Source organism: Watersipora subatra, chromosome 2 (assembly GCF_963576615.1).
Source record: "Watersipora subatra chromosome 2, tzWatSuba1.1, whole genome shotgun sequence".
NCBI classification, from domain to species: Eukaryota; Metazoa; Bryozoa; class Gymnolaemata; order Cheilostomatida; family Watersiporidae; genus Watersipora; species Watersipora subatra.
In genome coordinates this window covers 38,147,971-38,166,299 of record NC_088709.1, presented here as the reverse complement: position 1 = coordinate 38,166,299, position 18,329 = coordinate 38,147,971, and the positions used below count along the sequence as shown (strand labels likewise).

The 18,329-nt window shown below is 38.3% G+C and overlaps 1 protein-coding gene across 1 annotated transcript; it reads right to left on the bottom strand.

Moving 5' to 3' along the window:
- Positions 1-18: 18 nt before the first annotated feature.
- LOC137388183 (fap1 adhesin-like) lies at positions 19-1,941 on the bottom strand. The gene has a single exon (XM_068074687.1). It carries the CDS (start codon positions 1,939-1,941, stop codon positions 19-21), a length of 1,923 nt encoding a protein of 640 aa, XP_067930788.1.
- Between the last annotated feature and the right edge of the window lie 16,388 nt (positions 1,942-18,329).

Sequence of the window (18,329 nt, the reverse complement as noted above, 5' to 3'; positions counted from 1 at the left end):
AGTGCTTTTGATATGCCATCATTGCGGGGCTTGAAAACCTAACAAAATTGATGAGAGGGTATTCTTCATAGATATGCGTATAGACATCTTCATAGATATGCGTATAGACATCTTCATAGATATGCATATAGACTTCTTCATAGATATGCATATAGACTTCTTCATAGATAAGCATCCAGACTTCTTCAAAGATATGCGTATAGACATCTTCATAGATATGCATATAGACTTCTTCACAGATATGCATATAGACTTCTTCATAGATATGCATATACACTTCTTCATAGATATGCATATAGACTTCTTCATAGATATGCATATAGACTTCTTTATAGATATGCGTATAGACATCTTCATAGATATGCATATAGACTTCTTTATACATATGCGCATAGACTTCTCCATAGATGTGCGTATAGACTTCTTCAGGGATATGCGTATAGACTTCTTCATAGATATGTGTATAGACTTTTTCATAGATATGCATATAGACTTATTCATAGATATGCGTATAGACTTCTTCATAGATATGTGTATAGACTTTTTCATAGATATGCATATAGACTTCTTCATAGATATGCGTATAGAATTCTTCATAGATATGCGTATAGACATCTTCATAGATATGCATATAGACTTCTTTATACATATGCGCATAGACTTCTCCATAGATATGCGTATAGACTTCTTCAGGGATATGCGTATAGACTTCTTCATAGATATGTGTATAGACTTTTTCATAGATATGCATATAGACTTATTCATAGATATGCGTATAGACTTCTTCATAGATATGTGTATAGACTTTTTCATAGATATGCATATAGACTTCTTCATAGATATGCGTATAGAATTCTTCATAGATATGCGTATAGACATCTTCATAGATATGCATATAGACTTCTTTATACATATGCGCATAGACTTCTCCATAGATATGCGTATAGACTTCTTCAGGGATATGCGTATAGACTTCTTCATAGATATGTGTATAGACTTTTTCATAGATATGCATATAGACTTATTCATAGATATGCGTATAGACTTCTTCATAGATATGTGTATAGACTTTTTCATAGATATGCATATAGACTTCTTCATAGATATGCGTATAGAATTCTTCATAGATATGCGTATAGAATTCTTCATAGATATGTGTATAGAATTCTTTATAGATATGTGTATAGACTTTTTCATAGATATGCATATAGACTTATTCATAGATATGCATATAGACTTCTTCATAGATATGCATATAGACTTCTTCATAGATATGCATATAGACTTCTTCATAGATATGCGTATAGAATTCTTCATAGATATGCGTATAGACTTCTTCATAGATATGCATATAGACTTCTTCATAGATATGTGTATAGACTTTTTCATAGATATGCATATAGACTTATTCATAGATATGCGTATAGACTTCTTCATAGATATGTGTATAGAATTCTTCATAGATATGCGTATAGACTTCTTCATAGATATGCATATAGACTTCTTCATAGATATGCGTATAGACTTCTTCATAGATATGTGTATAGACTTTTTCATAGATATGCATATAGACTTATTCATAGATATGCATATAGACTTCTTCATAGATATGCATATAGACTTCTTCATAGATGTGCGTATAGACTTCTTCATAGATATGCGTATAGAATTCTTCATAGATATGCGTATAGAATTCTTCATAGATATGCATATAGACTTCTTCATAGATATGCGTATAGACTTCTTCATAGATATGCATATAGACTTCTTCATAGATATGCATATAGACTTCTTCATAGATATGCATATAGACTTCTTCATAGATATGCATATAGACTTCTTCATAGATATGCGTATAGAATTCTTCATAGATATGCGTATAGACTTCTTCATAGATATGCATATAGACTTCTTCATAGATATGCATATAGACTTCTTCATAGATATGCGTATAGACTTCTTCATAGATATGCATATAGACTTCTTCATAGATATGCGTATAGACTTCTTCATAGATATGCATATAGACTTCTTCATAGATATGCATATAGACTTCTTCATAGATATGCGTATAGACTTCTTCATAGATATGCATATAGACTTCTTCATAGATATGCATATAGACTTCTTCATAGATATGCGTATAGAATTCTTCATAGATATGCGTATAGACTTCTTCATAGATATGCATATAGACTTCTTCATAGATATGCGTATAGAATTCTTCATAGATATGCGTATAGACTTCTTCATAGATATGCATATAGACTTCTTCATAGATATGCGTATAGACTTCTTCATAGATATGCATATAGACTTCTTCATAGATATGCATATAGACTTCTTCATAGATATGCGTATAGACTTCTTCATAGATATGCGTATAGACTTCTTCATAGATATGCATATAGACTTCTTCATAGATATGCGTATAGAATTCTTCATAGATATGCGTATAGACTTCTTCATAGATATGCATATAGACTTCTTCATAGATATGCGTATAGACTTCTTCATAGATATGCATATAGACTTCTTCATAGATATGCATATAGACTTCTTCATAGATATGCGTATAGACTTCTTCATAGATATGCGTATAGACTTCTTCATAGATATGCGTATAGACTTCTTCATAGATATGCATATAGACTTCTTCATAGATATGCATATAGACTTCTTCATAGATATGCGTATAGACTTCTTCATAGATATGCATATAGACTTCTTCATAGATATGCATATAGACTTCTTCATAGATATGCGTATAGAATTCTTCATAGATATGCATATAGACTTCTTCAAAGATATGCGTATAGACTTCTTCATAGATATGCATATAGACTTCTTCATAGATATGCATATAGACTTCTTCATAGATATGCGTATAGACTTCTTCATAGATATGCATATAGACTTCTTCATAGATATGCGTATAGACTTCTTCATAGATATGCGTATAGACTTCTTCATAGATATGCATATAGACTTCTTCATAGATATGCGTATAGACTTCTTCATAGATATGCATATAGACTTCTTCATAGATATGCATATAGACTTCTTCATAGATATGCGTATAGAATTCTTCATAGATATGCGTATAGACTTCTTCATAGATATGCATATAGACTTCTTCATAGATATGCGTATAGACTTCTTCATAGATATGCATATAGACTTCTTCATAGATATGCATATAGACTTCTTCATAGATATGCATATAGAATTCTTCATAGATATGCATATAGACTTCTTCATAGATATGCATATAGACTTCTTCATAGATATGCGTATAGACTTCTTCATAGATATGCATACAGACTTGGAAAATTGCAGTCTTTAGTACCCAAAATTGATGGTAGTATCAAATTGTTATCATTATCTATTAAATTATAAAAGTGTTGCATCTTTTTCGCTTAAATCAATTGTATTGAATGTGTATGTTTCAATCTGACCAATGGTATTGACTGTGTATGTTTCAATCTGACCAATGGTTTTGAATGTGTATGTTTTAATCTGACCAATGGCCTTGACTGTGTTTGTTTTAATCTGGCCAATGGTTTTGAATGTGTATGTTTTAATTTGACCAATGGCCTTGACTGTGTTTGTTTTAATCTGGCCAATGGTTTTGAATGTGTATGTTTTAATTTGACCAATGGCCTTGACTGTGTTTGTTTTAATCTGGTCAATGGCCTTGAATGTGTATGTTTTAATCTGACCAATTGTCTTGAATGTGTATGTTTTAATCTGACCAATGGCTTTGACTGTGTATGTTTTAATCTGACCAATGGCCTTGAATGTGTATGCTTTAATCTGACCAATGACTTTGACTAAATAATTTGGAACTCTGCGATCCTTCCCAGAAGGATTCTTTAGTTCCATTTTCTGTGTTTTTCTCCAAAATGTCTAAACACTATGAGAATATTAGTATTACTGCATATTTCTAGTCTTTCTACTATTTTATGGTGAAGTTTGATGATTTGTTTCTTTTGAAAAAATGACATAATTTTTAAAATAGATAAGATGACACTAATATATTTAAAACTAGAACACATAGAAATAAAAATAACGGTGTCACTATGCAACGTAAAAAAAAAAAAACGTCCAAACCTAAAAGATTCAACTTTGAGGGCTAAAAAAAGTGATATAGATTTTGTGGCATTATTTTAAGCTGTAAAAATTACTTGAATCCATTAGACATCTACACTATATGTAGACATCTACACTATATGTAGATATCTACACTATATGTAGACATCTACACTATATGTAGACATCTACACTATATGTAGACATCTACACTATATGTAGATATCTACACTATATGTAGACATCTACACTATATGTAGACATCTACACTATATGTAGATATCTACACTATATGTAGACTTCTACACTATATGTAGATATCTACACTATATGTAGATATCTACACTATATGTAGACATCTACACTATATGTAGACATCTACACTATATGTAGATATCTACATGTAAGTTGTATAAACCTCCACAAATAACTAAAAACAGGCAAGTATGTTCTGAATTGTAAATAAAATGGCAATTATTAAGATCTATGTCAAGAATATAACTTTTGTTATAATTAAGTACAATTATAGGACACAACCATTGACTATTACTGCAAGGTTAGAAAAACCTTTAATAAAAAGTTATCTACTCGAAGTAGATCGACATGCACAACTCCAAAGTACTAGCTTTCCACCAAGGATTTGTTGTTGATGCCATAAACAAAAGCTGTTTCCATGTTTAGTAAGGCTGAAAAAACCTAATTGTTCAACTTTTTTTAATACTGTAAATATTGTTAAGTGAGTTATTGGTTTTTTTTTAAATCTAAAAAGCTTTTCAGGGTGAACACTTGTTCCAAGATATTTTCGAAACTCTGACCTTTTGGTGATGGTTTTACAAACAATATTTTCAAGCGTTGAGTCTTTTAAAATTTTATTTTGGTTAAATCAAGATATATTGCATTATAAAGTACACTTTTTGTTTGTTGCCAAGTATTGGCTTAGTAATGATTTTAAACAGAAACTTTTGCTAAAGAAAGCACTCTCATAGGTTTTACAATAATTATGTTCAAATATTTGAGAAAAAATACTTGTCACTTTTTAAACAACTTTTTGTTTTTTTATTCATTTTGCAGTAATTTTCTGTTCTTAGTTTTAAAAAACGAATTTAAATTTTATGTTTCATGATTTGCCACTTTCTTTGCTTGCGTTAGAAGTTTACTCATGCATTTGGCAGTATTGTGTTGTGGTAGTTCCTTGCTCCTTCCTTGTCATATACACTGTACTTTAATCTCTATAAAGCTTATTCTACACCAGATACGCTAGAAAGAGTATTTATTCCTCCCCCACCAAGACTTCTTATGACATTTTCTAGTTGATGCTGAAAAAATAAAAGCAAACAATCTTACAATAATTGCCTGCTAGCAATATAACAGAACAGGTGAAGACTGCAAATTTGCATTGCTAATTCTTTTGTATTTCAAAGCAGTTAACTTTTGTGAGCTACTAAAAATCCTACTATTACTTTCACTGATATTATTACAATCACTATCACTGATAGTATTACTATGACTATTACTCTTACTATTACTGATATTATTACTATCAATATTACTCTTACTATCACTGATATTATAACTATCACTATATATTGATACCAGTTGCAATGACTGTATTATGCTTTATTATAGATGTTTTTGTTGAAGGCTGTTACTGTCTGTCTGTTACAGTTACTGTCATTCAAAAATTTTAATCGTATCATACATGTGACCTTCTCATGCATGTGACCTTCTCATGCATGTGACCTCTATACAGGTCACTTGTTTGAGCTGATAGCTCAACAGGAACCTTCTGATGGGCAGAAACAAGTAAAACTTGTGTTTAACCAGTCCCTACTGTTAGAGAAGCCGTGGCCCAGTCGTCTAGAACGCTTGAGCTGCAAACAACAGGTTGGGGTTGAATACTACTGATGGTGACAAGAATGACATCCAACATTCAATTTCACTCTACAACTGGACCTGTCTCTAGTCGTCAAGGTTCCTTTACTATTAGACTCAGACATGTCCAGCCAAGATCACAGAGCCATGGTTTGTGTAACAAAGCTCTTAAAAACAACCACAGCCTCTGTTTGTAGTAAGCTAAGCTAAGCTGACATGACCCTCTATCTTTGAGGAATTGCTGACACACACTGTGTAGGCTGGTTACCTTGAATATTCCGAGTCATTCCTCATTTTTAGAATCTCAAAAATACATCATATGCCAATAAACGATATAATTGATAACTAATCAAACACCTGAGGTAATAAATCAAGAGCTACTTTAAAAGTCAGCATTGGAGTCAGTGATGGAGTCAGTATTGGAGTCAGTATTGGAGTCAGTATTGGAGTCAGCAATGAAGTCAGTGTTGGAGTCAGTGCATCGGTGCGTCATTATTAAACCTATGGATTTGGAACATTTCACTGGAGCTGTGGACCATGAATGGCAATGTAGAAGGTGTGATCCTCTAGGTTAGGCTATTACTTATTTACATATATGATGCAAGATTAACGTTGTGGCATATGTATAAAGATGTATAAACTTGTTCTACATGTATACGCTCATGATGAAGTTTTAAATATGTTTGTGTCAACAGCCACTGTTTCCGTTTATAGTTTGTAGAGTCTTATTTATATGTTGAGAGAGGTGCTTTTTTCTATTTTCCATTATGGCCAATTAGCACCACAAGCCATCAGGGTGGAATGTTTTTACGCGTTTCTAGTATGTACATGTTGAGAGATATTTGAATACCTGTTTATAGATTTATTGATATTTTAATTTATAATGTACTAGCTGCATTACCCGCCTACAGGAACAGATACATGTGCAGCTTAAGGTTTATTGAGAGTTGTCTTTCATACTCTAAAACAACTCCAAATATACAGTCTACTGAAATTGTTGTCCTGATCAGAGTATGTATACACATATACATGTCAATGTTGGGGAGAACAATGGAAATCTGCAATGTGTTTTACAGCTAGATGCGTGTAAAATCTAGTAAATATTCTAGATTCATGTGTCTAGATTCATGCATTCGTTAATACCCGTCTATATTTGCAGTTGACGATGGCGCACTTCTGCCGCTGAGCTCCCGCCTCGGCTGATCAGTCTTTACCCGCCTCGCAGTTGACAATCGCGCTCTTGCACTCGCCTCGCAATCCATCGCTTCGCACTCACAATCAATCGCTTCGCACTCGCAATCAATCGCCTCGCACTCACAACCAATCGTCTCGCAACCAATCGCTTCGCACTCGCAATCAATCACCTCGCAATCAATCGCCTAGCACTCAATCGCCTCGCACTCGCCAACTCATTCATCCGAAAAGCCGCGCCTGGAGACTCTCGCTGTACTCGGGGCAAAAAAGGTCTCCCGCGCATCCCCGAGTGACGCCACGGCCCCAAGCCTAGCTGTGCTACCCGGTGTTGCCCGGGTAGTAAAAAAGTCTTTGCACAGAAAATTGATTTGTATTTAACAGGTACCAACATTTGCCATTCTAACTATCAAACTGCATATCATGAAAAAAGTGTTTTGTGTAGTTGAAATAAGTTAAGAGAGAAAATAAAACAACTGTAAAGGTTTTCACACTTTTACAAAAAACTACAACTTTCAAACTTCATATCACGAGGAAAAGGTTTTTTGCAGAACAACCTATTTAAAAATAAATAAAACAACTGTAAAGGTTTTCAAACCAATGTAAATTTAAAATTTCATAACTTTTAGCAACCTATATCTTTTGATAACGTATAGTGGAACCTCAGTTCTCGAACATAATCAGTTCCAGAAGGTAGTTCGAAAACCGAGTTGTTCGAGATCCGAAACAATTTTTCTCATTAAAATAAATAATGTAAATTTTAATCTGCTCTAAGGCAAGCAAACAACTTCGGTAAAGTATTTTTTCAACATTTTACACCATAAGCTGTACTTGCTAAGCTTGTGCTTGTAGTTGCTATTTTACACCATAAGCTGTACTTGTACCCGGGAAATAAAAAAGTCTTTGGTCAGAAAATCTATTTGTATTTACCATATATAACAACATTTGCCATTTTAACATTCAAACTACATATCATGAGAAAAGTGTTTTGTGTAGTTGAAATAATTTGAGAGAAAATAAAAACAACTGTGAAGTTTATCAAACTTTGTCAAACAACTGTAACTTTCAAACTTCATATCATGAGGAAAAGGTTTGCTGCCAGTCTAATAAATTGATGAAAATAAACCAATTGTAAAAGGGATTAGATGTACATTTCAAATAATTAGTAAGTAATAGCTAAATTAAGTCAGTTTTGCAACAATTACAATAAAAGATGATCTGGTAATGATAAAATTAATACAAACAGAAAAAAAATTCATGAATATGTTAAATTATTGGTAGCAATTATGCATAAAAGTGTGTAGGTATAAAAAGGTTACTGTCCCACCAAAAACTATCCATCAATTCTTTGAATACGACAATACTAAAAAATATGACAGAATATCATAATATTTTGTAGTTGAAATTTTATTAGAACAATGTCTGCCAAAAATGGTTGAATAAAAGAATAATATTAATAATAAAGATTGGAAACTAATCAAGTAATAATAACAGTGATAGGAAAATGAATAATGTTTAAACTTCAAACATGATACTCAATTTATGTTTAAAAGAATGCAAGTTGAAATAATAACAACGATGAAACAAACTTTAAAAAACTTATATTATAAACTTAAAAAGTCATAAGAAGTTTATAGATGTAATAAGAGAATTTAAATTTATATATATATACATATATTTCTCAAAGTATGTAAATGTAAGTGAATATAAGAGAGTGGGGAATAACTGATACTTGCAATCTTACATGATAAATCTTACAGTAATCTTACAAATGTTTGTTGTAAAATGTGAAATTAATTACGAAAAACTAATTGGTTAGGTTTAAAAGGAAAGATGTGTAAGCTAATACACCTAGCTGTACAACCCAGCGTTGCCTGGGTAATAAAAAAAAACTGTGAACAGAAAATTGATTTGTATTTAACATATAACAACATTTGCCATTCTACCTAAAACAACTGTAAAGGTTTTCAAACTTACTTTGTCAAACAACTTTTAAACTTTATATCATGAGAAAAATGTTTCGTGCAAGTCAAATAAATTTTAAAAATAAAACGACTATAAAAGGGTTTAGATGTAACAGTGAAATAATTAGCAAGTAATAGCTAAATTAAGTCTGTGTTGCTACGATTACAATATGAGATGATTCGGTAATGATACAGTTAATACGAACTGAGAAAACAAAATAAAATTCGTGAATATGTTGAATTAATAATAACAATCCTTGCATAGAAGTGTGTGTATAAAAAAGTTACTGTTCCACCAACAGCTATCCATCAAAAATCTGAACACGACGATACTGGTACGACGATATGGAATGTAAAAATAAAATATTGTAGTGCCTTTGTCTGATCGAAGGTGAGAGAACCTAGATGCTATTCCTACTCGAGATAATACAATTGTCCGCGTGAAAATTAGTGACCTTAACAGCGATTTAGCAATTGAACCTTAAGAAAAGCCAGAAATAGAGGTTCAAAAAAACCGCATCGTGTTTCACAGAGTTAATAAAATTTAATCGCCAAATTCTAATATTGAGAGAGGCTATTGTCGATATCGTGTTGCCGAAAAGCAATTAGCCCTAGTACGTCGAGGACAAAAAAGCATAGCGTGTCATGAAGCTAAAAGAAAGCCATAGAGTTGAAATTATTACGTCATTTTTGTGTGAAAAAGGCAAACGATAAACAGGGTTATGTATAGAGGCGCACTAACCAGAGATTTTCGTTAATGCGCCCTAGATACCTAGTAGCGGCTAATAGTCCGAAAAGTATGGTACTCTATATGGCGGACACATACACAGATACACAGACAACGATTGCCGTTTATATAGATTTTGAACTTTTTACGAGTGAAGTAGTGAATAAAGCCTTTCTTTTGATATCGAAGATAATGTGGATATAATACAGATCTTGTGTCAGTTACGCTGGCCTAACATACATATTTCAAAGCGACTAATTTTGCATATTGTGCGTGTGCACAAACAATAAAGAGACAATGTTAAGTTGTAGACACAGTACAGTAAAAAAATTTAGCTGTTGATAATGATATCGCAGGGCCCTGGTGCTCACTAAACATATCGTTTGGCCATGGGCCACAATGACTCCTCTGTAACTTTTGAGGAGCACAATTCTGACTTATTGTCAATCTGTCAGTGCAATAATCTTTATCGAGTCCTGTTATGTTTCTGCACAGAAGCAATTAAATAGAGTATTAAATTAGAGGAATGGTTTATTGCACACTCCAGAGACAACTGATTTGATAACAGAAAACCCAAGTATTTATATGTTTGGTCATAGAAAGGCTTTGTAAAAAGCTACAAGCATTATTAATAGCTATAATGAGACAGTACTATATAATATTAGCTTGTATAAAGCTTTAGCTAAAAAGCATAATGTTTGTTGGCAAAGTACCAGTAATACTTGGCACTTGCATGACAAGTCCTGAACCAGATTTCGCCGTTTCCTCACTGATAGATGATCAGAATTAATCTCTTTCTACAACACAGTTGGATAGAGATTTTATATGACCCAACTAAGCATGAACTCACTGAGTGAAGCAAATACAAAGATTACGCTAAAACGACAAATTATAATTTGGGTGAGAAAAAAGCTGATGAGTCTGATGCATGTAGAAAAGTATTATTGCTTTGACATCTATCGTGAGTGCAGTATGTCAGCCCTATACACAAAGATACCGCTGTCACTCACTTGCACTTTGTCTTTGTATCGCTGCTCCTTCCTTCTGTTGATATCTCAGCCATGTTTGCATAGCATTATCTTCGAATTCCATGAATCTTTCCGGCGAAATGTCTCACTTCTTTGCAAGACTTTCTAAAGATTGATGAAATAGAAAAAATTGTAGCACACCAAACAGAAGCAAAGTTTATATATACACGTGTATATATGTATGTATATATATATACATGTGTGTATATACGTATATATATATATAAATACGTTGCGTAATCTTTCAATGATTCATATGCTATTAGCAACTAAACCGAAAAACCTAGTGTAATATCACTAAATAAAAACAGAAAGCTCGTTATACATGCAATAAAATCTGTCACTTCAGACTCCCTGCTAGCCCAGGCAGACCTAATTGAATATTGTATATATTTATATATAATATAAATGTATTTATATATATACACATTTAAGCCTGTGTAAAGGTTTTGTGCGACCTTCACTTTTCTTCTACTAGTACAAGACTCGGAGCATGAGTTTATACATGTATTTCTGCTTAATTCAAAAGTTGTACAAGAATGATCAAGTAGCAGGCAATGAACAGGCTCAGAACAGCTCTGCTCCTTAGCACAAATGTTCAGACTTATATAGCGCGTAGAATCCGCTTCTCCTTCTGCTTGGCTGGGCCTGACCTGGCTCGGCTTGGCTCTACTCAGCTCGGCTTGGCTCTGACTGGCTTAACTCTCACCTCATTATTCTGCCTGACTGAGCACAGCCCGGCTCGGCTTAGCTCAGCCCTAGGCTCAGCTCTCGGTGGATCACATTCCACAACACTCTCCCCTCTATTGATGACCGCGGTCTCCAATCTAGACCTTGGGAGAGAGCTTATGGTGGCCACTAGGCAGACCTCTTCCTATCCTCTCAGGGTTCTGTCCAGGTCCTCGTCATCTGCCTCGGAGACATCTTTTCCGGGGCAGCTCGTGCTGGCCGCGGCAGGCGCCTCCTCCCACTCCTGATCTTCCTTGAGTGCTGCCACACCTACCGGCTCCAGTGCACCCAGTACTTCCTCAGCTTCTTCCAAGCTAATTGTCACCGAAGTCAGTAAGTCCTGTAGTGATGTGTTGCCTTTGCTATCCACCTTTTCCAGCGCTCTGATGTTGTCCAGAGAAAATGAGTGCTTTAAAAGGAAAGCCTTGGTTGCATCCGTGAGAACCGTTTTGCAACTTTCCCGCGCGACCTCTGAACCGTTGTCCGGCAATTCCATAGAATAACATACACCACCTCTATACCGTTCCGGCTTCCTAGTTGTCCGGGCTGGTCTCGGATTGTGCTGGACTGGAGTTGATAGGATTGCGGGGTTGATGGGATTTGGTGTTGTGGTCCTTTCGGTCTCCACCAGGTTTGCTTCAAGTTCTCCCAGAACTTTTTTCCCGTGTGGCCGGATTGATTTCCTCGGAGCTCGGAGGACGTCTTTGACTTTCTTCTTCCTCCGGCTGGTCGGATTTTCTCCCGGAGTTATCTCCTGCCCTCGTTTTTCTGCAGCTTCTAGTAGCAACTTTTCCTAGCTGGGAGGTGGGATTATAGGTACAGGGTCTATTCTGACCTCCTCCTGCCTCCTCTCCGACCTGCTGTGTCGAGCTCCTTTCATGTTAGGACCCCTCCTTGGCTCCAAGGTGGTCGGGGCTTGCCCCAACCTTTCTGGGCAGGCATGATAAGGTTTCAGCCTTCCATCGCTCTGAATGGAAGACTGGCTCTGTCGTTTCACCAGATATGTGTGGTTCCCCCAGGCCTTCAAGACCTAGTATGGTTTCACGAATTTCGGCTGTAGCTTGGGATTTTCTCCCCGTTTTCGGCGTTTATTCGTGAGCCATACCCAGTTGCCTGGGGCATACAGCGGTGGCTCCTCCTGTCTCACTTCCATCTGACTTTGTCATAGTGCCTCGTGCACCGTCTGCAGCCTTCGCTGCACCTTAAGGGCATGCTCGTGAGCAGGAAAGAACTCGGTCGGTGGTGGGTGGCTTTCCAGCTGGTCCGGCAACCTCAGCTCCCGTCCCAACATCAGCATGTTGGCTGTTTTCCTGGTTGCAGAGTGGGGGGTGCCTCGGTATGCCCTCATCAGCTGGAGAAGCAGCAGGTCCCACTCGTCCTGTCCCTGGGTCAAAAGTAGTGCCCTCAAGAAGTCTCCGAGTCCCCGATTGTTCTGTTCAACGATTCTGTTGGCCTCTGGGTGATAAGAAGTCGTATGGGTTTTCCCCACGTTCCAGAGTTGACACAGTTCGGCCATCAGTTGGCTCTCAAACTGCGCCCCCTGGTCCGTGTGGATCTCTTCGGGTAACCACAGGTAGCAGAAGACCCGCTCATCCAGTGTATTTGCGGCCACCAGGGCTGTGGCATCAGGTAGTGTCAGTGCATCCTGCCATCGGGTGAAGTGGTCGGTGAGAACCAGCACCCACTTGTTCTCCCTAGACGTGACCGAAAATTGCCTCTTCAGGTCCACAGCCACTTTCTGCCAGGGTCGTCTGGCGTAGAGCTTTCTTTTCCCTTTGGCCGCCTTTGTCCATCCATACTTTGCGGGGTCTTGGAGGTGTTAAATAAGTGCACTCACCAATAAATCCACAAAAAGCCCTCGTCTGCCGTTTGTCACATGCTTATATAGCTTTCGTAGTCATCCACATAGTTGACTCCTATAGGCCCACGTACTTGCGGTGCGACCTCTTAATACCAAACTGGCATACGTAACCTAATTTCCTGCAATACGAGCGGGCACGAGGCAGACACACGCATATACAACATGCCCTTTCTTTTTCAAGTTGGTTAAACAGGCGTCACGCCAAACGCAACCAACAAGCACAAAAACCTGAACACATTTAGGGAAGATTTTGCAAATAAAAGGAACATACCTTTTATTTGTGATTGTTCCTTTGGGAGGTATCGGAACTCTTTCTTAAACACAACCTGGTTCTCCCGGTTCAGGAATCTTCACCGAAATTATTGGCGCCCATCAGGTCTTCATTGGCGGCCTCACCGAAACTCATCACCACCTGGAAACCGGTACTTACGGTTCAGGAGTTAACCTCCTCCCTCAGCATCAGTGTCCATAATCGGATCTCCCTGATCCTCCTCACTTGCAGTGTCACTGCCAGAACCTGTCAAATTAGCCTCGCCAAAGCTTGGCCCCTTAGGCAGTGCATGAAGCAAAGCCTCTATACTCTCACTTTCATGAGAGTTCCTGTGAACTGGCTTCATGTCCAGTTCACTACCACTGGCAGTCACAGGTATCTCCTGCTCCTTCTGCGCAGTGTCCTCTGCAGCCTCAACCTCACCGGCCCAGGATCTCTGCAAACTGGTACTCGATTCATTGGTCTCATTAACCCCACCGACCTTGTCACAAACGCCACCCGCATCAACCGCTTTGCTAACCGGTGCATCTTGGCTTTTGCCCGTGTTGCCACTTGTTGCCACAAATGCCTTGTTGCCCTTAGCGCATTCATCACTTTTACCAACCTTGGCAGCGGTACCTGAAACCTTCTGGGTAAGCTTTTTCAAGCTATCCAGAGCCTCGGACATCTGGCGATCAGCATCAAGCTGGTGAACCAGGTCGTCCTCCTCCTCTTGAAGCTGGGCAAGAGTCCTATGGTAGGCAGCTAGGGCCTCCTTCTGGTGATGTCAGCTTTTCTGGCAACAACCTCCTCTTGTGACAGAAAATCAAACTGGACATCAGCCAAAAATGGTTGGACCTTATCGACCACAGGTCGCCTAACTATCTTACCACCTGCTGCGGCAGCGTAGCTAATGCTGCGGGTGGGTATCTTAGGCTTGGGAGCCATATCTTCAGAAGTGGTACTAGCTCTACTCTCCTCCGGGAGCTTCCTTCCTTTCCTGGTGAAAGAGGCTCCTCCAGCCATGCACTTAGTCATCAGGTGCCCTACTTCCCCACAGTAGCTGCACACAGATTCCTTGCACTCCTTTGCCCAATGGCCCTTTTCTCCGCACTTCCTGTAATAGTTGCTTGGGCAATCTATTGCGTAGTGGTCCCTCTTACACCCGCAGAACCAGCAGAACAGCTTGCCCTCGTTGCCACAGATCTGTCTGGCCTTCCCTTTAGGCTTTTGCGTGGCCTCCTTACCAGCTTGGCCGTTAGTCTTAGCGAGGTGCCTTTCCGCTCTTTCCCTGTCACCAGGCCGATCCCCGTCTCCTGGTCCTCCTCCACCAGAGGCAACAGACATGTGTATATATAACTCGGTAAAGTATCTGAAACCATAATATACAAGTATAAGCGTTATGAAACATAGTCGGGATAATGACTGCTTATTTGTATTGATTAAATCCACACACATTCTGATTTTATCACCAAATTTCGGAGCTATTGTTAGACCTGAATACCAATCAGTAGGTATTTCTACTTTTTCTATAACCATTTCAATGAGCATTTTACCAAGCTCTTTCTTAGCCTGAGATCTCAACCCAGGTGTAATTGATCTTGGGGAATACAACCTGACGGGTTCCGCCTCACCTCTCGATGTGATGGAAAACATACCAGGCATAGCATCCAAGCCTTCAAACACTTTAGGAAATTTCTGAATAGGATTGAAATTATCCGTACACATACCATTAATGACAGCGAGTAAATTAAGATTTTTAAGTTCTGTCATTCCTAAAAGGTTGCATCTAGAACCTTCCAACACATACAGGAGCATCAGTAGTACGATATGAGCTCTCTATATTTACTCTACTGAATCCAAGAACTTTTAGACTTGAGCCATCAGCACCATTAAGGTGTTGATCTGACTCTTTCAAATTTAAACCAAGTTTACTTGATGTCTGAACAGTCAAAGTAGAAACATCAGCACCTGTATCAAATGTGAAATCAACTTCACTACCATTTACCTTCAAGGTCCTTACTATCTTATTATTTAGTCATTTAGGACCTGCAGATGAAAACCTTACACTTCTACTTGGGAAGTGGGAACGTGTACTATGGCTATCTCTTTTATCAGGGCTTTTGCCCCTACTCTGGTCACTTTCCCTGCTACTACTTCTGTTGTAACGGTGTCTATATTCACTTTTCCAAGTATTCTCGGCGCCATCTTTCTTACAGTCAATACTAGTATGACCTTTCCTATTACATACAAAACATCTAGCTGCAGGCCAACTACATAGCCTATGATCTCTACTATCACAGTTGTAGCATTCATCATCACTTTTAGGTGAGTGTCCATCCTTAGACTTAACACGCCAATTGCGGTTATATCTGTCAACGCTAGAGTCTGTTGAAGACCTGCTAGAGTCTCTATACCTGCTCTTACGATCATATCTAAAAGATTCGTAACCTGAATTCCTACTCCATTTTCTAGAGTATTTATTCTTAGACCCTTCATCATTATAACTTTTACGTTGCCTTTGTGAAATTCTGTTAATTTCACCATTTTCGCAAGCACCTGAATCAGAACTTGAATAACTACTGGCTCCTCTTACTTTAGATTTATTTTTAGGAGCTTTTGTCGAAATTTCTGAAACACTAAGTTTGCTAGTTTTATATCTAGCGCCTTCCAATATAGTGTCAGATTCTCGCGCGAGTTTTCTGGCCTTCAAAGGATCCGTTAGAATTTTCCAATTCGACTCCATTTGTTGCATTAATTGCCTACGTAAAGAACCTTCTCGCAAGCCATTAACAGCTATTGCAAAAGCAAATTCTTTCCTTACATCTTCATTACCACAAAAATTAACGTTTCTACTGAGTTTTTCAACTCGTAGTAAATAATCACTTTCCTTTTCACAAGCCGTTTGTGAAACAGTAACAAATTTCATCGTTTTAACGTAAACCGTTTCATCAGTACTATAAATAGTAACTAAATGAGCTATTGCCTCATCGTAAGTAGAATTTTCATCCAACATACGAAAACCAACAGATCTTAAAGCATCTTTACCATCACTACCTATTGCGTGTGATAACGCAAGAAGTTTCGTATGGCCACTAAATTTATGGTTGCCGTCTTCATCCTTGCCCATTCTCATACTAACCATTTCTCCGACATTTTGAAAACTATCAAACCATCTTTTCCATGAACCATTAACGTCACCACTATCCAATTTTAACGAAGGAAACTCATTAAAATTAAATGCCATAATTGACGCGTAACAGAACACGAACTCTACACCAGTGTTAAAAGCATCACCAAATTTCACTGAGCACCACTGCACCGTAAACACTAAATTTCCCTCGGCACCACAACGCTGTAAACACTAAATTCCACTGAACACCACTACACCATAAACATTAAACTTCACTGAACACCACTACACCGTAAACACTAAATTTCACTGAGCACCACAACACTGTAAACATGGAAACCACACACGAAACACTTACCACGAGGTATAGAACCAATAAAACACTGAACACAATTATCACAGCACAAATCACATTTAACAACCATGCATCGGCAATCCTGTCAACTGCGGCGTGTTAAATAAGTGCACTCACCAATAAATCCACAAGGGAAAAGCCCTCATCTGCCGTTTGTCACATGCTTATATAGCTTTCGTAGTCATCCACATAGTTGACTCCTATAGGCCCACGTACTTGCGGTGCGACCTCTCAATACCGAACTGGCATACGTAACCTAATTTCCTGCAATACGAGCGGGCACGAGGCAGACACACGCATATACAACAGCAAGGTCCTTTAGTGAGCTGCAGAAGGTTTTCATAGCCATACTATTTTAGTGTCGATTCGGCAGGTCCCCGTACGTAATGCATACCAACCTCTCGACCTCCATAGCATGCTCCTGAAGTGTTGTCCTTTCCTCTCACCTAAGGGAGTTGAGCTGGCTTAGCGCCTGCCTGGCGGATAGCCTGAATCTTGCCCGGAGGGCATTGAAAATGGCCTCCTGGTCCTTGGCCCGTCCGCAGACCTCAGCCTGTTTGCGCAGTGCTTTCCGGAGGTGCAATAGGGTTGCTCCTTCCGTCCGCTGGTTGGCGTCGGCTAACTCCATGAAGTGAGCAATGAAGTACTCCACATCTCCCTTTCTAGTGTAATGGGGAGTCCTAAAACTTGGTGCCGGTTCTTGAGCCCTTGATATCAGTAGTACCCGTTTTAGTGCCTCCACTAGTCGGTCGGGTCTCGGGTCAGCACTTCTTGCTCTCCTATTGGCCATGTCTGGCTTTCAGTAGGTTTCTGCTCTTTTTGCAGAGCAGTGCCTCTACTGTGTCTGTGGCTATCAGCTCCTTTCCGGGTTTCTTCCTGTAGGAAGTTCTTCCGGTAGGAGCTCGCTGCCTCCTCAGGCAAGTCCTGTCGAAGCCTTTAGTAGGTTTCTGCTCCCGGAGCAGTACATCCACTGGGTCCGATACCGCAGGGCTTTCCGCAGCTCTCTCTGAGTTTCTTCCCATAGGAAGTTCTTCTGGTAGGAGCTCGCTGCCTCCTCAGGCAAGTCCTGTCGAAGCCTTTAAAAGGTTTCTGCTCCCGGAGCAGTACATTCACTGGGTCCGATACTG